We start from the raw sequence: 27,447 nt of genomic DNA on the forward strand, positions 1-27,447 counted from the left end.
TTTTTACATATTTAAGTGTGTTAAACATAAAACAATTCGATTAAAACTCGAGAATTGTGTTGTTTCAGCTCATTTTAAATAATAAGTTTGAACAAATAGAGTTTAATGTCTCATGAACGCACATTTCAAGATCAGCATTCAATAATAAAACATGAAAACGTAATGATTTAATTAATTTATAGACCTTAAAACTATTCCATGTACATATGCATCATAATAATAATAATATTTGATGACAAACGGGTTGATTAACATCAAAAAGGATCATTTTAAATTGATATACAGAGTATTTTACACATTTTGTAGACAGAAACCCCCTTTTAAATATAAAAACTGACGGTAGCTCCAGTTATACAACCATAACCCCAGAGGTTCAGCTCAGGTCACGTTCATGAAAACACCAGCAGAATTAAACCATAGACAGTATTTAAAGGGACAGTTCACCACAACAATGAAAATTGTCATTGTTTTCTCACACTTTACTTGCTTCAAACCTTTGAGTTTCATTTTTTCTGTTAGTATTTGTTTTTCCTACTATGGAGATCTTTAAGGGAGATCAAAAATATATATTTTAGTGTTTAACATAATAAAGAAACTCATAAATATTAGTAACCACTTGGGGGTTGAGTAAAGTTTCATTTTTGAATGAGCTATCCCTTTAAGAGAAGACAATTGATAGTTAAGATCATCTGAGGTTTGATTTTTGAATGAAAAAGCTATAAATAAGCATGTTTTTAAACACCAGAGGTTTGATCTGTTGCACAGCAATGAACAGTGTTTGTGCTTGCAGCGTCCATGTGTTTCTGGCACATTCAGCAGTTCTGGCTCCGCCCTGTCCAACACAGCTCCTGTGATTGGTCTGCATGTGTACCATGTGACTGTAGCATAGGCGAGAGATGCTCTTCGCTTGCTTGTCTTTTCTGGCCACCCTGCCGCCGTCTTCAGTCCATAATCTCCATCTGAACTCATTATGGACCGGCACGGATGCCTTTCTTTCTGGCCCGCTCATGCAGTGTTCAGGGTGGATTTTCACCCTCCGTCAGAAAAAAGAAATTGCCCTGCAACAACAAACAGATCAAATAGAAATAACATTTAATGTTTTTTTAATGATTTTGGTCCAGGATGGTCCAGGATGCTAGGTGGTTGTTAGGGAGGCTGGGTGATTTTTGGTGTTCTGGGTGTTTATTTAGGTGATTTGGGTGGTTGTTAGGGTGTTCTGGGTGGTTGTTAGGGTCTTTCGTGTGGTCTTTAGGGTGTTCTGGGTGGTCATTAAGGTATTCTGGACAGTTTTTAGGTGTTCTTGGTAGTTTTTAGGTGTTCTGGGCAGTTTTTAGGTGTTCTGGGTAGTTGTTATGGTGTTCTGGGCAGTTTTTAGGTGTTCTGGGTAGTTGTTATGGTGTTCTGGGCAGTTTTTAGGTGTTCTGGGTAGTTGTTATGGTGTTCTGGGCAGTTTTTAGGTGTTCTGGGTAGTTGTTATTGTGTTCTGGGCAGTTTTTAGGTGTTCTGGGTAGTTGTTATGGTGTTCTGGGCAGTTTTTAGGTGTTCTGGGTAGTTGTTATGGTGTTCTGGGCAGTTTTTGGGTGTTCTGGGTAGTTGTTATGGTGTTCTGGGCAGTTTTTAGGTGTTCTGGGTAGTTGTTATTGTGTTCTGGGCATTTTTTGGGTGTTCTGGGTAGTTGTTATGGTGTTCTGGGCGGTTTTTAGGTGTTCTGGGTAGTTGTTAGTGTGTTCTGGGCAGTTTTTGGGTGTTCTGGGTAGTTGTTATGGTGTTCTGGGCAGTTTTAGGTGTTCTGGGTAGTTGTTAGTGTGTTCTGGGCAGTTTTTGGGTGTTCTGGGTATTTGTTATGGTGTTCTGGGCAGTTTTTAGGTGTTCTGGGTAGTTGTTAGGGTGTTCTGGGCAGTTTTTAGGTGTTCTTTGTAGTTGTTAGGGTGTTCTGGGTAGTTGTTATGGTGTTCTGGGCAGTTATTAGGTGTTCTAGGTAGTTGTTATGGTGTTCTGGGCAGTTTTTAGGTGTTCTGGGTAGTTGTTAGGGTGTTCTGGCTGGCTGTTATGGTGTTTTGTGTGGTTGTTAGGAAGTTCTGGGTAGTTGGTAGGGTATTGTTGGCTGTTGTTAGGGTGTTCTGGACTGTTGTTAGGAGTTCTGGGTGGTTCTTAGGGAGTTTTGTGTGATTGTTAGGGTGTTCTGGGTGGTCATTACAGTGTTCTGGGCAGTTTTTAGGTGTTCTGGGTGGTTGTTAGGGTGTTTTATGTGGTTGTTAGGAAGTTCTGGGTGGTTATTAGTCTATTCTGGGTAGTTGGTAGGGTACTGTTGGCTGTTAGAATTTCTGGTTGGTTGTTAGGGTGATCTGTGCTGTTCTGGGTGGTTGTTAGGGGGTTTGTGTGATCGTAAGGGTGTTCTGGGTGGTCATTAGGGTGCTCTGGGCAGTTTTTAGGTGTTCTGGGTGGTTGTTAGGGTGTTTTGTATGGTTTTTTAGGAAGTTCTGGGTGGTTGTAGGGTGTTCTGGGTGGTTATTAGTTTATTCTGGGTGGTTGTTAGGGTGTTGTGGACTGTTTTTAAGGTGTTTTGGGTGCTTGTTAGGGTTAGGGTGTTCTGGGCTGTTGCTAGGAGTTCTGGGTGGTCATTAGGGTGTTCTGGGCAGGTATTAGGTGTTCTGGGTAGTTGTTAGGGGAGTGTTTTTGTGGTTGTTATAAAGTTTTGTGTGGTTGTCAGGGTATTTTATGTGGTTATTAGGAAGTTCTTTGTGGTTGTTGGGTGTTCAGTGTGGTTATTAGTCTTCTGGGTAGTTGGTAGAGTATTGTTACTGTTGGTAGGGTGTTCTTGGCTGGTGTTCTGGGTGGTTTTTAGGTAGTTTTGTGTGATTGTTAGGGTGTTCTGGGCAGTTTATTGGAGTTCTGGGCTGTTGTAAGGGTGTTCTAGGCTGTTGTTAGTAGTTCTGGTTGGTCGTTAGGGTATTTTGGGTAGTTTTTCTGAGTGGTTGTTTGGGAGTTCTGGTTTGTTATTATGGCGTTCTTGGTGGATGTTTGGGTGTTTCATTTGGTTGTTAGGAAGTTCTGGGTGATTTCTGGTGTTTTGCGTGGTTATTAAGGTGATTTGGTGCTCGTGAGGAAGTTTTGTATGGTTGTTAGGAAGTTCCGGGTGGTTGTTAGGGTGTTCTGGGTGATTATTAGGCTATTCTGGGTAGCTGTTAGGGTATTGTGGACTGTTTTTAAGGGGTTTTGGGTGCTTGTTGATGTGTCCTGGGCTGTTGTTAGGGGTTCAGGGTGGTTTTTAGAAAGTTTGGGGTGGTTATTAAGGTGTTCTGAGTGGTTAAGGAGTTCTGTGTAGTTAGTAGACTGTTCTGGCTGGATTTTATGGTGTTCTGTTTCTAAATGGTTGCCAGATGTCTCTTAAAGTGTTCAGAGTGGCTGCATTTAATACTGTAATATTGTGAAATGTAAGAGGGAATCTGACCTGTTCTTGGCTGCTAGGATTCTTCCCAGTTGTGTGAGTTTTTCTCTGAAGTGCACAGATGCTGGAGACTGTGACAGATTTCCTTCACACTTTCAGCTGCACACAGAAACGCAATATAAATTCACACATCAATCTGAATAGAACATTATAAACAAAAGCAGCAGCAGCAAGCTTCTTACCAAGATCTGCTATATGAGAGTCCATCTTAGTCAGGAGCTGAGAGCACATCAAACCGTCACCTACAACACGCATGCCAGAGCAAAGATTAATACAGGGTGACTGATCATTACATTAAACAGCTTAAAACACTTTATAGACCATGGATGTTTAGTTATTTTATAGTCCAGAGCTTATTGGAACACTCTCATTGGAAATAGGCTCATTTTACAAGTCTCCCTACAGTTAAACACTTGAGTTTTACCATTTTTAAATCCATTCAGCTGATCTTCAGGTCTGGCTGGAGAACTTTTAGCTTAGCTTAGCATAAATCATGGAGTCGGATTAGACCATTAGCATCTCACTCAAAAAAAAAAAAAATCTAAAAAGTTTTAAAACAAATTGTCCTATTTAAAGCTTGGCTCTTCTGTAGTTGGATCATGTTCTAAGAATTAAAATCTAAGAAAAATAATTTTCTAGCTGATATTTTTTGGAACTAGACTCTCATTCTGGCGTAATAATCAAGCAACATTGCTGCCGTACCCTGGTTGCAGCAGGTGCAATTGCATTAGTGCTGTTACCTAGCTGTGGACTATTTTCATGGGCTGTGTGATATCATTGTGCCTGTTTCAGCCATGGTACAGCAGCAAAGCTCCTTGATCATTACGCTTAATGGGATGCTACTGGTCTAATCCGATTCAATGATGTATGCTAAGCTAAGCTAAGCTGAAAGTGCTCCGCAAGACCCAGAGATCGGCTGAACGGATTCAAAACTCTAAGGTAATTGTAAAATAAATCCTAATTATGAAAAAAGTCAGTTTTGAGAGGTTGGTGGATGGTTGTTAGGGTGTCCTGAATGGTTGCTAGGCTGTTGTTGGATTATTCTGAGAGGTTGTAGGAATTTCAGATTTTTTTTTGCATTAGATACTAAATGTAAATTTTGTTAGGTTCTGCACACCTTTTCCCACAGATCGACCGTCATCCTGTGTGATCTGTTTGAGTTGTGTGTGCGTGTTCTGTAGAGTGTGTAGTTTTGCGTTCAGCGTCTGCATGCGTTTAGCGTTTTCCTTCAGTTCTGCCTGAACCCTTTTCCATGCCATCTTCTCCTCCATCAGGCATCCCTCCATCACAGCACGCAGCTCTTTCTCCTGGGTCACTTGACCCTGAAAAGACTCCACCTCCACGCAACGCTGGACACACACACACACACACACACACACACACACACACACACACACACACAGCAAATTAAAATGTTAAGCTCCTGTGAAGCGCTTTGAAATATAGGCATTGTTATTCGATCTTTGGCGTAATCTCAACCGAAACACAAAAAAGAGGGCAGGATTTAGTGTAGCTCCACCCCATTAAAAAATCCAATAGTGTTTTGTTTGATCAGCGCTCTGCCAGTGAGAATGATTGAGTTCAAGTGCAGAAAATGAAAAACGTCTTGAAGTGGGAGGGGCATGTCGGATACTAGAGAGCATTTGATTGGTCACTCAAACTGAAGTTTGAGTTGACATGAATAAAACCGTTAATCCATTTAGGCTACAGTGACAAACTGCAAGCCTTACATGTTTATTTCAGTTTTAGGTCACACTTTATTCTGATGGTCCGTTTGTTTAAATAAGTTACATTGCGTCTACATGCCAACTAGTTCTCATTAGATTATAAGTAGACTGTTGGGGTTAGGGTAAGTTGACATGTGCTTGCAAAGTTTCTTATGGTCAGTTAAATGTCTGTTCAGCAGCAGTATCAACAGATATTAAGCAGACAGTCTACTAATACTCAAATGGACCATCAAAATAAAGTGTTATCCAGTTTTGTATCTCTTAAATGCACACTAGATTATAGATATCGTAAAAACTAACGATACTGATACTAACATCCAGGGCTAATGTTGTTGTCGGCGAGATTAGGCATGGGCCGGTATAAGATTCTGACAGTATGATAACCTTGGATAAAAACATCACAGTATTGTGATCACTGCTATAAAATCTATTCTTTTTAAATGTCTGGGTAAAAAACTAAAACGTTTTTCCCTTTGAAAACAATATATATATATATTTTTTTTTTGAAAGATATATAATATTTTGGAGCAGTAAAGATGTTAGGCTAAATAATTCAAATGAATCATTGACATCTGCTGATGTGATGTGTGCGAGTGCTTAAAAGCTCCAGTTTCCTTGTGCAATTCAACCATGCCTGGAAACGCAACTGGTGCAATCGTTTCTTTTTGAAATAGACAAACGACTCTGTATAGTTTTAGATAAATGACAATAATTTTTAAAAATGAAATCTTTATTTAAAACAAACATTTTTGTTGAATAAAAAGTGTATATATATTGCTATATTTAGCTTGTTTTGACACATTATTTAAAATTTGTGACAAGGAAATAATTAGTTTGGTGTGGCCAGAGAAAACAACTGGTATTTGGTAATTGGTAATCCTTAGTGTTGAGCTCTAAAAAGTCATGTGAAATTTAAAAAAAGTTAGCGAGGAGGCATGTGGACATAACACAGAATTAAAAAATGTGTCATTTTTAGCATACCAACATAAAATTTATGCATATAAAATATATTTTCCCAACAACAAAATTGTGGCTAGCAAAAATGGCAGGTGGCTAGTAATGTTGGAAAACTACAAGCCACAGTGGTGGGTGATCAAAAGGGTTAATGTCAAGCCCTGCTAACATCTTTAAAAAAAAAGAGAGAGAGAATCACACAAAAACAAACGTGACGGTAAATTTATGGCAATGTTTGTGACAAATGTTGTTGCCAGAATAGCATTTTTTACAACCTCAATTTCTTGTATGGCAACCCTTGATCTCAACTTGTTTGTAATGGATTAATTTTATTGCATGTTGTTCGTTTTATTGAGATCTAATACTCAATCCAGTGGATATAAAGTTCAGTCATTTTTGTTAGGTGTGTGACTTTATTTGTACTACAACATGAAGACAGGGCGGGACATAGAGTAGCTCCTCCCCTTTATTAAAAAAAAACAGCCAATAGTGTTTTGTTTTTATCCCTGCTCTGCCAGTGAGAGTGGTTGAGCTCAAGCACATCAAATGCAAAGCAAATGAGAAGTGTCTTGAAGGGGCAGGGCATGTCAGATACTAGAGAGCATCTGATTGGTCAGATTTGATAAAGTATGACATCACATCAAAAATTCTGTTGAATTGATCCATTTTAGGAAATGACAATCTTCAAGATTTGGATGTTTATATATTTTTAATGCAAATGTTGTCAATGTTTTTAATCACACTAGCTTATAGATATACTTAAGACTAATATAGTGTTACTAACATCTAAAAAAAACTTGATTTGGAATTAACTGGGACTTTAATGATAGTTAAAAACCATATAAAAATACCGTAATAAGAAGCTATCCCTTAGCACACTACATTTTTAGGCATATTATTAGGCAATAAGTTGCTGGCTTAACTGAATGAATTTAAAAGCCAGTGATGTTCCTGATAAGAGTTTCTGTAATCTATATATTGAACAGAAATGATAGGTCTCACCTTATGAAGCTGAATGGCCATTTCCTGCATCTCAGCCTCCAGTTGGTCTGCATATGCCTGTTCTAATGCATCGCTGGGTGGCCGTGCGTTACTATGCCAACGAGCTATTGCTGATGTCATTCTCCTCTTAGGACCAAAGAGACTATAAAGTAAAAAAAAAAAAAAACTAGTCAATTTAAAAAAATCTTTAAAACAGCAGGGTTACCTGAGCCAAATGTCAAATTCCCAGACTAAAAAGCTGAATTTCCATAACCTAGAAGCAGCGAGCAGACAAACATAAAAATATTCTTGAGTTTCTTTAGTCACATCTGTTTAGTACACAGTGCTAAAGCCAAAAGCAAAGCTGGCTTTGAAGTTAGACTGAACTGCCTTTAATTCAAGCGGTTAATATTTCTAAAGCTTTAATACAGCATTGATTAATACATAAAATAATGATTCTTCTAGGATTTACAATAAATACTACTGCTACTGAATACAAAGTCAAAACTTAACAGTAGTTAGCTCACAGCCTAATCGGCTTTATTGAACAATTATGCCCCCATATGAATATGCTAATGACTATGCTAATGGCAAAACCCAACGAAAAAGCAATGACAAAATCAAGCAAAAAGAGAAACTTTGAACAGAATGTGAAATGGAGGTGCTCCTTTCGAAGGTAGACCGGAGAAAAGCGGTGTTATTTGCAAGTTTTTTCTCCGGAATTAACAACAAAAGAAAAAAAATCGAGTGGGAGATATTAGCTGATGCGTTTAACACAGTTGGGTCTGAACATCGCACTGAGTGCATTAAAAAAAGGAAATAGTGTGGTTTATATCTGTAAAATGTTGCAGTACCCTTAACAGTCTCAATGGCGCAACTCGTAAGACGCATATGATCATGTATTGACACGTTCGAGCATAAACTCGGCTCGAATCCAGCGTCTGATGAACTCTTTCTTTTTTCCCCCGCTACATATCAGATTTTGCCAACTATTTATCACGAGAAAGACAAGTAGGAATCATCAATAAGTTTGTGCATCATATTTTATTTGCACATTTATTGAATGGAAATGTTTCTGATTCACGCATGCAAATTCATCTTCAGATAGTGTCTTTATAGCAATGTGCGTGCGGTAGATCGCTCAGATTACATTGGGAAAACAGGCGACTGCTGCAAATTGTGCTTTAATGTTTAGCTGGTCAACTGTATGGTATGGAAACTTTATATACCTGCTGAACCCGTCTCATACAGCTGCCATTGCAACTCTCAGACACTTTGTAGAGAGGAATTTAACACAACTGCCTCTAGGAGTCGCCAATGGAAATAAAACAGACACGCACAAAAAATGTGCGTACGCCAGCCATAAAGCTGCCGTGAAGCTGCGCACATTCCCACGTTCAGTTCATTGTTAGTAAATCCAAACGTGACCGATTCTGAGCGTGAAACCTGGCGTACGCAAAGTTTTTGTGCGTACGCAGCGTTGATACATGAGGCCCCTGGTCTTTTAATGATTATTTGTGTAGCTTACACTGAATGCATTAATGCAGGTTAAACAAGTAGTGACAGAAAACACCTTTAATAACCTAAGAAACCCACCTCATCTCGAATAACCCACCACAACTTCTTCCGTTATCATTATATTTTACAGGAAAGCCTAATTGCTTTCAAACCTGTGATCTGAATGATGTAAGAGGCGATCTCTCTGCAATCATTACAAATTTAGGATTAAGTAAAAACAATTATTAATCCACAGGTCACGTGTGTTCCGAAACATGGATTGTGATCCGTACGAATCAAAGATCAACCAAGATCCGTTGGTTGATCTTTGATTCGTACGGTTTAAAAGTTAACTTTTAAACTTCAAAGATATTCAATTACCCCTGAAACACTTAAAACAACTGGATAAGTCTTAATTTGAGAGACGGATTACTGTTTTCACCTGATATTAACATCTCTTAAATGCCTCTCTTGTGATCCCTTCAGTGGTATAAAGGCATCAAATGTGTTGTCAACTGCCTTTAAAAGTGACAAAAAGTGTACAAGCTCCATTTTAGATCCTGTTTAGACCTGTATTGTAATGTCATCTACTTGTGATCAGGTTGATGCATCATAATATCAGGCCATAAACAGGACCTGTAAGTAGAGACTTACGTGATACCGATTTCCTTAAGGTCATTCTCGGTGAGCGTGAGAAAGATTCTCAGGTCGATGTCTTGCTCCTCCAGCAGAGGGAGATACTTACTGAACCCGATCTGCTCCAGGAACTCTGAGAGATCCTGCGGCACATACACAAACTCTATATTTATGCATTGCACTGGTATATTTGTGGCGAATAAATATCTTGTTCACTAAAGATGCTATGTTAATTTCCTTCCTTAAACATATCAAAACCTGTTGGCGCAATAGCCTAGTGGTTAGCGCGCCGACATATGGTGCAATAGCACGTCAGGGCATCGCAAGTTCGAATCTCGGCTCGAGGACATTTCCCTACCCCCTCTCGCACTTCGCTTCCTGTCTCAACACTGTCCTATATAATAAAAGCCAAAAAGACCAAAAATAAATATTTAAAATAAATAAATAAATATATATATATAAAATATTATATATATATATATATATATATATATATATATATATATATATATATATATATATATATATATATATATATATATATATATATATATATATCAATACGTTATGTTTGACCAAGCATTGCACAGAACTAAATTTAGTAGGGTTTTGTTTCTTTACAGGTGTTTTTCCTCGATATATAGATATTTTTTACCCTCAGATTCAAATAGTAAACCAAATATTGATTATATTAACTCCTAAAAAAAACATATATCAATGGAAATCTTATTTACTCAGTGTTCAGATGATGTAAAAATCTCAATTTTTAAAAATGTTGCCATATGACTTGTTTTGTGGTGCAGAGTCAGGTATATAGAAACACACATGCACACCTTTGGTCCAGTGTATGAAGGTGGAGGTCCAGAGGAAGACCGCACCTCTCTGTAACCTGCGCTGCCTCTGCTGTTATAAGGACTCCTGCTTTTGGAGTGCTGGAGTTTGTTAGATCGACGTGGACAGCTTCTCTTTGCTTGGTCAGAGTCCTGCAAACATGATTAAGATGTTGCTGTTACAAAAACCTGAATGACATTACATCAGGAATGAAAACAAATGTAGGGCGTGGCTTGATTTTGTCCCTTAATTGGAGGGTTGTGGCTTGCTACTGGTGGATCTCATGTGAGTGACAGGTTGGTCCTTACACTTCTAAAAAACAATTACAGAAGACTTGTGGATTGCTATTGGTGAATTTTTAGTGAGTGACAGGTTGATCCCGCCCTCACACTTGTAAACACCAATCAGAGAAGACTTGTGGCTTGCTATTGGTAGTTGTCATAAGAGTGACAGGTTGGTCCCGCCCTCACACTTGTAATCACCAATCAGAGAAGACTTGTGGATTGCTATTGGTGAATTTTTAGTGAGTGACAGGTTGATCCCGCCCTCACACTTGTAAACACCAATCAGAGAAGACTTGTGGCTTGCTATTGGTAGTTGTCATAAGAGTGACAGGTTGATCCCGCCCTCACACTTGTAAACACCAATCAGAGAAGACTTGTGGCTTGCTATTGGTAGTTGTCATAAGAGTGACAGGTTGGTCCCGCCCTCACACTTGTAATCACCAATCAGAGAAGACTTGTGGCTTGCTATTGGAGGATCTCATGTTAGTGACATGTTGGTCCCGCCCTCACATTTTTAAAAAACAATCACAGATGAGTTGTTGCTTGCTATTTGTGGATCTCATGTTGGTGACAAGTTGATCCCGCCCTCACACTTCCAAAAAAAACAATCGCAGAAGAGTTGTGGCTTGCTATTGGTGGATCTCATGTGAGTGACAGGTTGGTCCCGCCCTCACACTTGTAAACACCAATCAGAGAAGACTTGTGGCTTGCTATTGGTAGTTCTCATAAGAGTGACAGGTTGGTCCCGCCCTCACACTTGTAATCACCAATCAGAGAAGACTTGTGGCTTGCTATTGGAGGATCTCATGTTAGTGACATGTTGGTCCCGCCCTCACATTTTTAAAAACCAATCACAGATGAGTTGTTGCTTGCTATTTGTGGATCTCATGTTGGTGACCAGTTGATCCCGCCCTCACACTTCCAAAAAAAACAATCGCAGAAGAGTTGTGGCTTGCTATTGGTGGATCTCATGTGAGTGACAGGTTGATCCCGCCCTCACACTTCCAAAAAAAACAATCGCAGAAGAGTTGTGGCTTGCTATTGGTGAATCTCATGTGAGCGACAGGTTGATCCCGCCCTCACACTTATAAAAACCAATCACAGATGAGTTGTTGCTTGCTATTGGTGGATTTCATGTGAGTGACAGTTTGATCCCGCCCTCACACTTGTAAACACCAATCAGAAGAGTTGTGGCTTGCCATTGGTAGATGTCATGTGAGTGACAGGTTGGTCCCGCCCTCACACTTCTAAAAAACAATTACAGAAGAGTTGTGGATTGCTATTGGTGGATCTCATGTGAGTGACAGGTTGGTCCAGCCCTCATACTTGTAAACACCAATCAGAGAAGAGTTGTGGCTTGCTATTGGAGGATCAAATGTGAGTGCCAGGTTGATCTCGCTCTCCAACTTGTAAACACCAATCAGAAAAGACTTGTGGCTTGCTATTGGTGGATCTCATATTAGTGACATGTTGGTCTTGCCCTCACACTTCATAAAACCAATCACAGAAGAGTTGTTTCTTGCTATTTGTGGATCTCATGTTGGTGACAAGTTGATCCCACCCTCACACTTCCAAAAAACAATCAGAGAATACATGTGGTTGAAAAAGGATAACTGTTGTCTACACAAAAACGCAGTATCAGGTGACTGAAAATGATTTTCAGAAGCTCCGATTACAGTTTGGTTGTGGGTTTTGTTCTCATATCATTAGTATGCGTGCTGTTTTCTCCTTTCTGATTGGTTAACAGGACTTGCTTGGTCCACACCAAATGTGGAAGGCGCGATTGAGGCAAATTACAATAATCTGCCTGTTTTTCTCAGGTTTGCATTGACATGTATGCAATTTACTCATCAAACACTAAATAAATATTGTGTTTGGTGTGATCTCAGCATAAATGGCTTTTATCGCCGCCTGTTGGTTCGGAGTGCCTTGACATGCATCATAGTGTGTTTTTGTGTTTTCATGTGTACTGAGATCATCTTCTTAAAAACACAGGCAGGGTAAAGTCAGTGAAGCTTGATGGTCTAGACCTCATTGCTTTCCAGCGACGCTTCCCTGCTTAGCCCAAGCAGATGTGACAAACTTTCACTGCTGCTGCTGCTGCTCTTCAGCGTGGGCATGTCGTTATCGAAAAACAGCTCATCTGTGTACATGAGGGAAACAGAAGCACATAATCAGTCTTCTAACTGGTAAGAAGAGCCTCATCCTTGCTGAAGCAATCACCTCTACTGCTGTTGCTCTGTCCGTCCAGCTCATTGATGGGGGAAGTGACGTCACGATTGCAGATTCCCTCGCTCTGATCTCCAACATCGCGGAAGGTCACGTATCCTGGAGGAGCTGCAGGAACTTCTGCAATTAAAGTTCCAGTGAAATTAGATGTTAGCATCAGTATGTTAGCTTTAAGTATATCTATAAGCTAGCATGCTTCAAAACAGTGACCAGATATAAACCTGATATAAACATCCAAAGCTTGCAGTTTCACTTCCGCCTTAATGTTTTTTTCTGGCATCACCTCATACTTTCTCATCGAATCTTCTGACCAATCAAATGCTTTTTAGTATCTGACATGCCCCGCCCCCTTTCAAGACACTTCTCATTTGCTTATTATTTGATGCGCTTGAGCTCAAGTACTGTCTCTGGAGGAGTTGTGATTAAAACAAACCCTATTGGCTGATTTAAAAAAGGGGAGGGGCTATAATATGCCCCACCTTGTCTTCATGTTTCAGTTGAGATTATGTAAAACATCGAATTAGCATAAACCAATCTAATGCATTTATAAAATTGACCTTGTTTGCTCCAGTATTTACCGTGTTTGGATCCGACTCTGAATCGTGCGATAGCCTGTGGGCCATCGTGAATGCTGGGTCCTCTGGTTCTGCTGTGAGCTGAACGGACTCTAGGACTTGGGTTTTCTTCTTCAGACGAGCTCAGCTCCTCATACATAGCTACACACAGACATCAGCTTGAGTTATTCTCTGCAGGCAGGACTAAAAGGGGAAAACGACAAACACTAAAGTGTGCAGCGACTGACATGATTTGGCTCTTATGACGTGCATGTCGATGAGGCTGGCGATTTTGATGTGTCCGTACATCATAGCCAGAGCTCTCGCCGTTTCTCCCTTCATGTTTCGGTCCTTTGTTCGCGCGCCCTGAATCATACACACAATCAAAATGACTGATAATACTGTTCACCTGACTATTCCCTGATCAGCGTTACTTTCCGCTTGTTAAGTGGTGACGTGTTGGTGACGTATGTAATACTGTTTCCGCGTCCAAGCTGCGACTCATTTGAGTTAAGAAAATATTTGTTTATGATCACTTTTTATTCCTATCACACATTAAAGTTAATTTTATATAAAATCATAGTGTACACAACAATCTCTGGGCTTGCTGCATCACAAATACCAAAATTTTTACAATTTATAAAAAAATAATGACTTTCTGGCCATCGGATATTAGGCATGGACATATATATTGCGATCGTGATTTTCGAAAGTGTTACATCGCTTTGTAAATGTTTATTATTATCATTTCTCGAGTCTCTCCATACAGTTTGATAGAGCTATTGGACCCGGAAGCCGCTTCGCGTGACGTCACACTTAACAAGCGGTTAGCCAAAGAAAACCATAATTTTTCTTTCTTGCTCGACTAAAATAAAAAAATACTATAAATAGAACAAAATACCCAAAGATAAAATATGTCAAAATTAAAACTATACAGATATATTTAATAAAAATAACAATAACAATAATGTTGTACTAATGTTAATGTTAAAATGCAATATATTTAGACAAGGCAAGTTTATTTATATAGCACATTTCTTACACAGTGGCAATTCAAAGTGCTTTACATAAACAAGAATACAAAAGACAAGTAGAAGACAATAAAAACAAACAATAAAATGATTAAAAACAGATCAAAACAGATTAAAATGTGTTAAAACAGGTTATAAAAGAATTTTAAAAAAAAAGAAAAGAAAGAAAATAGTGGGATCTGTCGGACGTAGCACAGTGCTCATTCAGTAAAGGCACAGCTAAACAGATGTGTTTTCAGTCTTGATTTGAATGTGCCTAATGTTGGAGCACATCTGATCATTTTGGAAGCTGATTCCAGCAGCAGGGGGCGCTGTTAGTAGTTTAAAGCTGATTCACCCTGCTTTGACTGGACTCTTGTAATTTCTAGTTTATTTGATCCTATAAATCTGAGTGATCTGTTGGGTTTGTATTCATTCAGCATATCTGTAATTTATTGAGGTCCTAGGCCATTTAGTGATTTTTAGACAAGTAATAATACTTTAAAATCTATTCTGAATGTAACTGGGAGCCAGTGTAAAGACCTGAGGACAGGTGTATTGTTTTACATAAACAATATTGATATAAACAAAGTGCCATTTCTTTGATAAGGTAATAACATTGAAATTCAGTTGATGATCTTGTATTAAATAATATGATGCAAAATAAAATTAAAAATGTGGTCTTATTTAAATTTCACCCCCAAAAATATGGCTTTTTTACCCTTTATTGGGTGAGGAACTGTATATGGTAACTTCAACTAATTGTGACTACAGATAATTTATTTGAAGCTTTTAATTTGTTGTTTGACAAAAAAAAACAACTTATTTTCTCATTGCTCGACTAACTAAAAAAACTAAAATGTATAAACTATATAGATATATTTAACAAAAATGTCAATAGTGATAATGTTAGTGATAGTATGAAGTAAAGTCACACTTGCATGGCTGAGCAGGTACTGGACGATGATTTCATGACCGGACGCTGCGGCTTCCATGAGCGGTGTGAATCCTGACAGTGGCTCCCTGTGATGTCAAAGAGAGGTCAATCAAGGTCATGGTCACACTGGCATTTATTACACACTGTAAACTGTGATGATCATGATATCGTTTTTATATCAGAACTTGAAGGTCAGTGTCTCAAGTGTGTCTTTATTCCATTTATGAGGAAAATTTGTTTATTGTGTTAAAGGAAGAGTTTAGCTAAAAATGAAAGTCATCATTATGTCCTCCTCCATTAGTTTAAAACCTGTTTGAGTTTCTTTCATCTGTTAAACATAAAAGTAGATATTTTGAAGAATGCTGGAAAAAAAACAGCCATTGACTGTTCTATAGTATTCTTTGTTCCTACTACGGATATCAATGGTTGCTTTTTTTTCCTCAAAAATTCTTCAAAATATCTTATTTTGTGTTGAACAGATAAAAGAAATTCATAAAAGTTTAGAACTAAATATTAAATTTATGGCAGTGAACTGTCCCTTTAAGTAAGCAATTATAAAAATAAAAATAATCGTCAATTATTCCGAACATATCACAGGTGTCTATTCCCTGTTTTACTTCAAAATATAGTGGCTCGGTTTTGTTTAAAATGAAGTATCATTAGTTTGTTCTTAGATTAATTCACCTACCTTTTTGCTCCTAATGAAATTACTGATATGTGAGCCTGCATCCCAAAACTCCAAATCCCAAAAGTTGCATAGATACACATGTAGAAATAGCCAAAAATGCACTGCATTATTCAGAATTTATGCCAAAAATCATTCGAATATTAAGTAAAGATCATGATCCAAGAAGACATTTAGTAAATTTCCCACCATAAATGTATCAAAACTCAACATTTTATCAACCAATTATATCTCAGCTAAATATTACTGCCAACAAACCAAACATTAACAGAACAATTTTTTTATTCCTCTCATTTTCAAAAATTACAGTTTTGTGCTCCAGGGTCACATATAAGCTTTGCTGTCTATATATCCAATCCAGGCTCATACTGAAAACGTACCCCTATATACATTTCTGGAGAGTGCCAAATACGTCCCAGGAGCTACGTTTTTTTTTTTTTTGCAGTTTTTGTTTTCGCGAATCCACCAGAGGCTGCTGTGTATGCCTCTTTTGAGAGCTCAAATTTTTCTCACGAGTGCTATTTGTGTCTGCTCTTCTTGCGTAAATTCACCAGAGGCCACTGTCAACTGACTGACCCACCCTCCTCCTTCCCTAAACCCAACCGATAGTGTTTGCAAAAGCAATTATTCACCCGCTCACCCACTTCACTTAACCCAACCGATAGTGTTGTAATCCAGAAAAAGAAAAGCCGTTGTGGCCGCCTGATTTTTACAACGTTTTCAGATTTGATTACATTCTCACCATGTTAATTAATTGTTTATTTTATATTTTAGGCTTCTGTTTTTGTCTTACCTCCTTTCTGGAACTCGTCTTCACCGAACTCGAACCCAGTTGTCACGGTCAACTCCGCTCCACGTTACGATGTACGCGGCAAGCCACTGAGCAAACGTAACATCGTCCATATGAAGGTAAGCGGTCAGCTACTAAGCGTGAAAACTAACGGCGCCATTCCACCCCGTAGCATTCGTTTTAAAGACGAACTACAGCCATATGTACCTCTGGTTACTTAATTCATGCTCTACAGAAATTTTTATAGGGCTACGATTTAAGAATGAGCCTATGTTGAATATATCAGGGCTTTCGAGGGGAATTCAAGAGTTTTTGTGAAAGGAACATTATGTTTGAGTGAAGCTTTGTATAATGTATGCAAATGCTCCTCACTTGACATTTGCATTGGCGTGATGCTCTAATAGGAATTTGACCATCTGCTGATGTCCGGTAGCTGTGCTGTACAACAGAGCCGTCCATCCACGCACATCTTTACACTCCAGCTGTGCTCCTTTCTGTATAGAGAGAGAGTGTTTTACACAGCAGATACGGCAGGTAAAAAAGTATTGAATGCGTCACAATTGTCTCAGAAATCTTCTTTCTAAAGCTGATGTTGACTTGAAATTGTCTCCACTTTGATTGTTAATGACATCTGATCGATACAATAAAACAAGATTATTTCGTTTAGAAATGAGGTTTAGAAATGACGCAGAAAAAAGGTATTGAACACATGAAGAAAGGAAGGTGTAAAAAGGCATGGAAAGCCCAGACAGCAGCTGAAATCTCTCAGTACGTATTCAGCAACCCTCGGCCCTCCATCAGTGTAAATGAATATCAGCTGCTTTAGTCTTAACACCTACATTACCAGATGAAGAAGAAACCTGAGTGGAGATTTTAGCAAGACAATGATCCCAAACATGGACAAGGAAACTCTCGATTGGTTTCAGAAAAGAAAACTGCTAAGATGACTCAGCCAATCACCGAGCTGAAACAGAAACTTGTTAAACTCGTCAAAATAGTAAAGTCTACACAAACCGGAAGCTACAACTGTTTTTTTTCTTTATGTGACGCAGTTCCTAGAGAAACGAAATATAAATGAGAAAACAGTGGGCGTGGCTTGTTTTTTTCTACTGTGAGCTGATTGGATGTGGTAAATTAGGCGTTTCATTCAGAAATATCAGGATTTGGGCACAGTTATTACAATCTAACTGACTCATCCTCCTCACTATTACTGTTTGTTGACGGAACTGACAGCTGGAGGGGCGTGGTTAAGTATGTTAGCCACGCCCAATACCTCAGACAGACCTAATCTGAGAATTTAACTGAAAACAAAACATTAAGGGCATTATCAATTTTAGATTAAGAGCAAACCATTTTTTTCTTCTCAATGACGTGCACAGATCAATTGTTCACCAGAGCAATGTGAGTCAACTTTAACAAATGAGTGTGTGCGAGACCTGCAAGAGGAAGTGAGCAATGCTCTCGTTCCCGCAGCTGGCGGCGAGCATCAGTGGCGTCAGGCCTTTCGATGTGGTGGCGTTGACGTTAACGCCAGTCTCTAGCAGCAGGTTAGCGATGTTATCATGACCGATGTAAGCAGCGTACATCAGAGGAGTCCAGCCACCAATGTTCTGACCATCCAAATCCACATCTCCCCTGAAACAACATGCAGATCATAATGGAGGATCGGAAAAATAATGTCTAAAAACTGCTGTTACAGTATCTCTGTGTCTGTCTGCCTATCCATAATTCAGTCTGCATCTGTACATCTATCTATCTATCTATCTATCTATCTATCTATCTATCTATCTATCTATCTATCTATCTATCTGATGTTTTTTCTTACTGTCCACCCATATATTGGTCTATCATTCAGTCTGTTCATTTATCTGTCTGTCTATCTAGCCATCATTTTCCTGTCTGCATCTGTCCATCCATCTATTCATTTTATGTTCTGTCTATCTGTCCATCCATTTATTGGTCTATCTGTTTTGTCTGTTCATCTATCTATCTATCTATCTATCTATCTATCTATCTGTCTGTAGTGTGAGGCACATAATTCTTTATATCTTCAAGCAGACTGGACGTGTCATGTTCTGTACATCTGGCTGGTATCATGAGTAACTGGTTAAGCAGCAGCCCCCCCCCCCCCCATCTCACCTGCGGATACACTCGGAAACCACATCATACTGTCCGATGGAGCAGGCGGTGTGAAGATCCAGCGGAACATTCAGCTCCTCCGGGCTGATCAGAGCACCTGCGCCTCCGGCCAGCCACACGGACAGACTCGCGCCCAGCTGATCCGACTCACTGCTGGCCTCATCACTGAGCTCAGACATCCTCCTCTGGAAATCAGGTTTAAAACAAACACTTCTGTACAATAATATTTATTTTAAGACAACATTTAAAGTCAGAAATGGAAACAAATTAACTATCTATTTATCTGTCTGTCTTTCTATCTATCTATCTGGGGTAGTTAATATCTATCTATCTATCTATCTATCTATCTATCTATCTATCTATCTATCTATCTATCTAGGCTAGTTAATATCTATCTATCTATCTAGGCTAGTTAATATCTATCTATCTATCTAGGCTAGTTAATATCTATCTATCTATCTATCTATCTATCTATCTATCTATCAAAGCTAAGTAAACTAAAACTAACACTTGTGTACAATATTTTCTTTAGCTCTATATTGAAAGTTAGAAAACAAAACTTTCTATCTATCCATTTCTAAGACTATTATAATACAATTAAGTGTAATACTATAAAATATGCTATCTATCTATCTATCAAAACTAAGTAAACTAAAACTTATTTACAATAATATTTACTTTAGTTCAATATTGAAAGTTAAAAAACAAAACAACCTATCTATCTCTAAAACTCTACTATTATTATACAATTAAGTGTAATACCATAAAATATGCTATCTGTTATAATTCTGTACACAAGCAATTTTAATATAAAACAATAATATATTTGATCCCTGACCAAAAATGCAGTTTATTCAGTGAAATATATATTCCGTTACTTCTTCTCAGACATTAAACGCTATGTTAATAGGTTATTGTTCATCACCAGATCAAGTTAAATGTTATCTCACACTCTTATCCATATTTGCATTGATAAAACCGGCATTGTGATAACTGAACATTTATAACTTAGTTACACCAAGTTATAACTTACGTAAACTCTGAAAATCGAGATGACAACATTCGCAATATTTAAACACGTAAGCGCATAACTCGGCAACAAAATAAATACCTGATAAATAAAAGCGTACAAACCTTGAGTTATATCCGAACTAGTAAATATTATGTTTTGTTCAGAAATTGCAGCGGCAACTTAAAGGAAGTTTGTGCTCCAGCCGGGGCGTGTTGTTGTATGGATACTGGAAGTTGTAGTCTTTTGTTACATATAGTCATGTATTGTATCAACGGAGAATGTAATATGTAGGACTACATATCCCATGAGCATCTGCTACAGTACGTGCAATGACTGTAAAAAATACGTGCCTGACGACATCAAACAGCAACACGTTTGTTGATAAACTGCACAAGTTAACACGTAATTAGCTGTATGAAAATAAAAAGAAAGATTATCACATACTTAAATAAACTGCACGTAAATTAATGGTTAAACAGAAGCTGTAATATAAGCATTTTAAACACGTTACCATGACTACACAAATACATCGGCAATAACGCGTTTAGTACAACCAAGTAAATAAACAGCATTCAATCTATTTGATCAGTAAAATGCAAAGAGGAACCAGCAAAAATGGCTTTATAAATATTTTAATGACAGAATATTGCTGACTGATGTTTCTGTTCAGTCACAAGTCAAAGTTAAAACAAAACTCATCATGCGTTTTGGTGAAAACAAAGGGTTTTGTGTCTTCAGTCTTTGTGTGTTCATTTGTCTCCTGGGAACTTTGCATCTCCTGAGATCCATCTGTTTTGTTTTTGGGCTGTGTGTTCCTCTCCGCTCGCCGATGAAACACTGGTTTGCACTCAGACACTGTGGTGACCCGGGCAGAAGTCATTGCTGTAGAGAAAAGGGTAGAACATTTATATCACACAGTCAAAATACAGAACATAACAAATTTCTCAATAGAAACTTATTAATACCAAGTTTACAGTGCTCCGCGTTTGAGTTCACCCCTCACAAATCTCTTTTAAACTAATATTTTTTGTAGGATGCTTGAGTATATTCATGCATATACATTAGATTCGTCAGTACCGAAGACAAATCTGGAGCTTATCTAACAAAATAACGTATGGTATCGGTCCAATAACTTAGTAGCCCGAATTTATATGTTAGGGAAAAATATTAAATAAAAAAAAGAGCAAAAAATGTGATACGTTTTGTTGAAGTAGTTGGTATATATTCTTTTTGCAATATTTTGCATGAATTTAAATGTATTTTATTTTTATTTCTCTAGTTCAGTGACTAAAATATTATTGTAATAAATATATCTGTTTATTAAGTCAGTTTTGTTCACATGCACCAAAACAGGGTTTCTGCTAGGTGTTAAAATGTCCTAAATCTCAAAATCCAAATTTTAGCCCTTAAAAACTCTTAAATTTACTAAAGTATTGTGTTGCAGGTCTTAAATATTTTTTAAACAGGTCTTAATTTTTGTTTGTTCATGTATTGCTACCCAATCTAATCAAAACCCATACAATCATCCACAATTCATCTAAAAAAAAAAAAAAAACTTTAAACTTTTATTTAAAAGGGTAATTTTTAACTCTTTATCATACAAGTTTAATTGTTTTCCTTACAATAACATTTGTTTTTAAAACTTTCAAAACATTTTTTAATTTTTTATTTTTATAAATAAAAAAATTTTATGTTGGAAAAAAGTGTATGGATACAAGTAGAGCTTGCTTGTTTTTTACACAATATTTAAAATATTTTGCTTAGAAATAAAATTTAAAATATATATATTTTTTATTATTAATGTATTATTGTATTATTAAATGTATTAAATTAGAAAAAAATTGATAAGGCAAATAAAAATCTTTTCCAACTGAGCTATTTGAAAAGGTCCTTAGCCTTTAGCCATTTGAGTCTAAAATGTCATTTATAATGGACTTAAAAATGTTTTTAAAAAGTCTTTAATTTAACTCTGTGAAACTTGCAGAAACATTACAAAATATAGGACCTTTATTTACTGAGAAATGAATAAAAATATTAAACATGGGCTGTACTCAATTATGCTGAGCACTGCAAGAACCCAGTGTTTGCATTCATTTAAAGTCCTCATAAAATCAGAATGTACAAGGTTTATTTTATTAACTCACACAATTACTTATAAGGTGAATAAATAATGTGTGCAAGTTAATCCGATGAGAAAAAGTTTGTTTTGGTAGTCTCCCATCAAACTCTGAGCATTTGCTTCTGGGTTTTAAAGTGGCGATCCTTTTCTGATTATGTAAACTTGATGCTTAGCCACGCCTGTCTTTAAGTTTAAAGCCCAGCCCCCTACTCAATATTCTGTTTCAATAAGGTATATGCACAGCTAGTGATTATTCCCCCATCAACAAACTTCCAGTGAAATGTCAATGTGACAGCATCGATGTTGTAATATAATTCACATATAATCCGTTAAATAGACTTCAGCAGCCATTTAGGAGTTCAAGTGTGAAGCGAGATAAAAAGCTGTTTAAGCACATGCGCCGTCAGTAGCAGCAGGTGAGCGCAGAAGCTCCATTGACAATACTGGAGTGAAATAAATGTTCATACATGACATGGCGTGGAACAATTGAATTTAATGCTGTGCTTCTTGTACAGTCTGAGACCCACTTTATATTGTATATCAATCAGGCAGTGAAGATCATTGATTTTAAAGAAAACAGATCTTAATCAACCGATTTTGTAACTGCATATGTCACCCCGCCGGTCCTACACCACCGAGCTGGTATCAAACTGGCGACCTTCCGCATGGGAGTTGGTTGCTCTAACAAGGAGGCTAAAGGCTGAATTATACTTCTGCGTCAAGTGCACGCGTATGCTACGGCGCAGCCTACGGCGTTGACGCATAGCCCTACGCCAGTGCCATCGCTAACGTGCACCTCTCAAAAAATTTAACTACACGTCACAACGACGCGTAGCGCAAGCTCTGTGATTGGTCGGCTTGGTATCGCTGACGAGTCAGGGCGGGACCGAGAGCGGCGCGAGCCAGATGGAGCGATTGTTTACAAGTGTGGAGTCCCGCAAAGGAGCTCCGGATGGAAAGTTTTGTTTTGTGTTTACCTCATAGTTAAAGTTGTTGCATGTCCGCCGGTTCCTGCCTCAAAATGAGCGAGCTTGAGCCACTTGTACATTCAGGAAGCGTTCAGAAAAACACTAAACAGCAGCGAAGAAACTCCAACAGAGGAACATTTACACCTCACTGCCCACTAGCGTTTCGAAAGTGTTAATGCAGACCGACAGAGACAGTGCGCAGAAGTATAAATGCACAGCTACGCACATTGCATGCGCCGGTCACTTGACGCAGAAGTATAAACCAAGCTTAAAGGGCCATGAAACCCCCTTGTTTCAGCAGGGTGTTTTCACACCTCTACTTTGGAAAAAGTCAGAAAAGTGGGCGTGTCCAGCTCTGTTTAGGGGGGAGTGTCGGAGGAACTAAAGTGGGATGGTGTGGGAGTGTCTATTTGGGCACGCGTGAGTTTCAGAGTCAAAATAAACACACAGGAGAAAGTGATGGTGTTTAACCTACATGGACATCTGTAGTCGAATTATTTGCCAAATTATTAAATGGTGGACTTTAACTTCAGTTTGGCTCTTTCATTCAGGGAATTCATTCATGCCCCTCGCGACAAACGTGATATTTGATTCGAGGAACTCCTCTAAGCGTGTATTTTTCATGCAATGTTTGATACCGCACGGCGAATGAGAGAAAAAAAACCTCCGCATTTCCCGGAAACTTAGATGCACACGGCAGGTAGCGTCAGAAAGCCGCGTGTGTTATTCCGGTCACAAAATGCGGTGAAAATCCTACACGAGGTTAAAGTTTGGTTGTGGTGCTAACATGTTTACACTCGGTGCAATAGTTAACTTAGTTCGATACGAACAAACTGAATAAACAAAGAGCACTGGTCGCTCACTTACCAAATCTGTAGAGACAGGACAATCACCAGCAACAAGAGCCGCGTCTTTATTAAGAGGAGACTACAAGCGAATCCGGATCTCAGCGTTTGCAGATGAGAACAGCTCTCAGGTAAACAATAATCCTCCTTAGACATGTAAATTATTGTTGTCGAGCGTCGCGTACACTGTTAATCCACACGTGACTCCAGCTGAGCTCTCACAGAGAGAAAATGAAAACAAAACTTAACTGCAGCAAACTATAAAAGCAACACTTCACGCTTGTTTTGCCAACACAACGTGGCGTCTCTGTCATCTAAACACTATGATAGTAATGCATATTAATGAAGTTGCACAATAGAGCGCACTGATTGGTTTGAACCAAGCCTTACTCATGCATTAATGCATCACACTGTAAGACGTAATAAGACACACTCTGGCACAGACGTCCAGTCTGCACGCTGGAATAAAACGCTATTATCTCATGACCGTGACGCAGCTTCAAAAATTCGTTTCAACCGGAAGTACGAATTTGCTTAAAATAACGCAAAAACAACCAATTTACACTTTTTAGTGAAATATAGGTGTCCTAATAGTGTTTTTAGCAGTATGGGACACATATACGACTGTCAACAGCTCAAAACATGTGTTTTGGTGTTTCGTGACCCTTTAAAGACCATGGCCTCTAGTGTCTGTCACTAGAGCACCTTTAGAGGTTCAGAGGAGTGAGGTTTACTTGCAAAGCACCTACTAGCTGTCCCCCGTTACACTCAGCCCCCCTAAACCTCACTCCCACACAGGTCATGGCACCAATGTAACCCCGCCAGTCCTACACCACCCAACCCGCTCCGAGCTGGTATCGAACCGGCAACCTTTCGCATGGGAGTCGGTTGCTCTAACAAGGAGGCTAAAGACCATGGCCTCTAGCGTCCCCCGTTACAGATTCAGTTCACCAGAAGCGCTTGGACAGGGTTACTGAAAATGAAAAGTCCTTATGCATATACCCTACTGGAAGTACATCAACATACTTAAATAAAAGTCTCAGCAAGTTCTAGTTCACAAAAGCTTTAAAACTCTCTTTTTAACAATTATAAATGTGGCATTTGAGCGGGAAAAACTACACAATGTTTTACAGAAAATTCTAGCAATTTTATGTAGCCAACACCCACCCAAAATAATGTAAAAAAAGAGAAATGTACATTTCTGCCACTGGTTTACCTGACTGTATGAGTTTGAACTGTCTGTTTTTCTCCTCTTCAATCTTCTTCCTGTAATCTCCGGAGACGGCTCTCATCACCTGCCTCTTCTTCACCAGGGGTGCTTTAGAGCTGCGCAGTGTCTTCAAAGCACGGCTCGCTTCTTCTCCTGAAGTGGGACATATTGAATGAGGGATGTTTTTAAATCCGGAGTTTGTGCAAGAGATGTGTATATATAGATGTATGTGCAAACACGTACTTTGTTTACTGGATGTTTTCTGAGTTCTCAAGCCGAGCTCCAGCTGTTCAATGCACCAATCCAACTCTCGACTCAGCTGCTCATCTGGAGTCTAACACACAGGTTAGTTATCTATACATGCTATATAACAGGTTATATAGTCATCGGTTGGCCCACACAGAACCTGCAGAAATCTGCAGACTTACAGCCCATTGTGGAGTCTATTTAGTTACTTGTGTAAATGTGTGTAAATTTATATTTATTCAGTTTTTTTTTATTAATTTCAGTAGTATTATTGACTAATATGAAAATGTTCATCTGATTGATTTAGAATAGATTTGTACAGTAGAGAAATTATATGAGGGACTTGCCTTGTTTACAACATAAGTGGACCTAACTGGATTTGCATTGTAAAGATTAAATAAAAAGTTTAAAATTTATTATTATTTTTATTTAATAAATTAAGTTTTTGGTTATGATACTCCCAAAATCATTCCGCATAAATCCACATATTTTTTACAAAATTCTGCGCAGAAATAGCTAAAAATATCCGCAGATTCTGTCTGGCCCTATTCATCGGAAGGGAGTCCAGTCCAACCGCGGGAAAATGTAATGGGCGTGGCCAACCTGTGACCTCAATCAAGATTGACCAATAGAATAAGGTGTTTCAAAAGATCCAGCCCACTGAGCTGCAGAGTTTTCAACTCACAAGCAAAGATTTTAGATCCGCAAAAATGAAACAAAACCGAAAGCAAAATGAATGAGCACACAATTAATTAATCTGGTGGTAACTGCATAAAATGGCGATAGTTTATTTTTTGCAGTGTGAATTTTTTTTAATTAGCGCTATTTAATTGACTCTGAACAATGTTGTACTTTTATAGTCATTGGCTGCTAATGTGAGTTTGCAATGCATACTTTTCTGTAAAAGTCTAAATGTACGAATATGAAACAAACTTTACCTCAATGTTTTCATAAAGTTTGCAGCAAATTCTGACCCCACCATCCTAGTGCTGTAGCACATTTAGGTAAAGTTGGTTTTACAGTCGCACATTTGGACTTAAAACTTCCAAATATAACTCCAGAAAAGTATTTTTGAAAATTCTAAATAGGGAAATCATACTATCAGCCAATGACTATCAATGTACAACATCGTTCACAGTCGATTAAATAGTGCGAATGTTGTCTTGAAGTCCTTCATACATGCAATTATAGACCCAATATTCAAAGTAGCATGTCACAAATTGTACCTGGTCAAAAATAAATGAATGTGCGAATATAAAACCAACTTTATCTCTAGCACAGACACTCTGTCAGACTAGAAAACCAATTTTCTGCATGTTTTAGTAAGCCTTTGTGAATTGTAGCCTCAGTGCTGTTTGTTGTCACTGCTGTGTGAGAGGTTACTGCAGGTGTACCTAATAAAGAGGCCAAAGAGCACATTCAAGCACAAAATAATGCCCAAATCAAGCATAACGTAGGCTGATATTTTTAAATCTTCCTTGTTAGCAATGAAAAGCAATGTGTGCTTGCTCAGTTGAAATAGTATGTATTATGTATGTGCTTACAAGTTCAGAGGTTTCTTGTTTGGCTGTTTCCCCTTCTGTTGTTTTAGTCTCTCTCTGCTGATCGTCTTTTCCCTCACCTGCTTTCTTTTTCTTCTTCTTCTTGTGTTTTTTAGCACTGGCAGAAGCCACAGAGCTTGGAGTTATGGCGGGGTCAGCTTCTCCACTCTGGGCATCCGTGATTTTCTCATTTTCCAGCATTCTGGGGCTTTCTATGAATCATGAACAAAAAGACAACAAATCCAAGGCAACAATATAAACGTAAAGTCATGCAGTAAAAGTATTTAAATATATAATGTAAATTAAAAGTGCCACCGAACTGTTCTGCTTTACACAAAACATCCTACCTGTTCCAGTTGATACCTCTGACATAAGTTTTATTCGTCTGAAAAAACAAACTAAAGAGTAGTCTATGCCAATAGTAAAAGACACAAAACTGCGTAAATTAAGTGTTTAATGACTTTTGCTCTAAGTTTTATATACTTAAATATATTCTAGACACTGAAAGTATGCATGTGTGAATATCGCGAATTTGTGCAGCGTTCAAATAGTTCCGCTGATAACAAATTCACCCTTCTAAAGGTTCCTACTGCAGCGCTTTTTAATTAAATTCACCGTCTCTAGGCAATGATAACACAAAGACTCGTACAATAGTTGATCTCAAAATCATTGTATTGTTTTACTTAGTCGTTTGAATGACAACTGTCGTCGCTATATTGTTTTAATTATGTTTTGTATTGTCAATCAAAACCGTGAGAATGAGAAGAACCGGGCGGTAATGGACGATTGTTCTTACATAATCGA

General features: G+C 38.2%; 3 protein-coding genes across 7 annotated transcripts in view; 1 reads left to right on the forward strand and 2 right to left on the reverse strand.

Annotated features, from left to right (window-relative positions):
• rhbdl1 (rhomboid, veinlet-like 1 (Drosophila)) overlaps positions 1–23,777 on the forward strand; it is a 120,234-nt gene extending 96,457 nt beyond the window's left edge. For both annotated transcript variants that reach the window (XM_087308089.1, XM_087308090.1), the window contains exon 6: positions 23,502–23,777. The gene's annotated coding sequence lies outside the window, so the exon portion shown is untranslated. The remainder of the gene's footprint in view (positions 1–23,501) is intronic.
• Positions 124–19,935, reverse strand: anks3 (ankyrin repeat and sterile alpha motif domain containing 3). Of its 4 annotated transcripts, none has more exons than XR_015524270.1 (17): positions 19,837–19,935; positions 18,703–18,887; positions 18,000–18,198; positions 16,936–17,057; positions 15,093–15,174; positions 13,390–13,507; positions 13,166–13,303; positions 12,582–12,707; positions 12,389–12,501; positions 10,077–10,226; positions 9,262–9,386; positions 9,050–9,126; positions 7,132–7,273; positions 4,566–4,797; positions 3,631–3,690; positions 3,452–3,547; positions 161–1,058 (listed from the first exon to the last, which is right to left on the reverse strand). XR_015524270.1 is itself a non-coding variant. In NM_001114565.1 (16 exon segments), coding segments are annotated over 14 exon segments (1,869 nt in total). In that variant the 5' UTR covers positions 18,882–18,887; positions 19,837–19,904; the 3' UTR covers positions 124–1,058; positions 3,452–3,464.
• Positions 19,987–27,195, reverse strand: zgc:112185. The gene is given in 5 exon segments (NM_001013454.3): positions 19,987–20,596; positions 24,863–25,009; positions 25,100–25,190; positions 26,647–26,855; positions 26,991–27,195. Coding segments are annotated over 5 exon segments (684 nt in total). The 5' UTR covers positions 27,016–27,195; the 3' UTR covers positions 19,987–20,384.
• Between the last annotated feature and the right edge of the window lie 252 nt (positions 27,196–27,447).

The sequence above is a fragment of the Danio rerio genome, chromosome 24, assembly GCF_052040795.2.
Source record: "Danio rerio strain M-AB ecotype USA chromosome 24, GRCz13ab, whole genome shotgun sequence".
NCBI classification, from domain to species: Eukaryota; Metazoa; Chordata; class Actinopteri; order Cypriniformes; family Danionidae; genus Danio; species Danio rerio.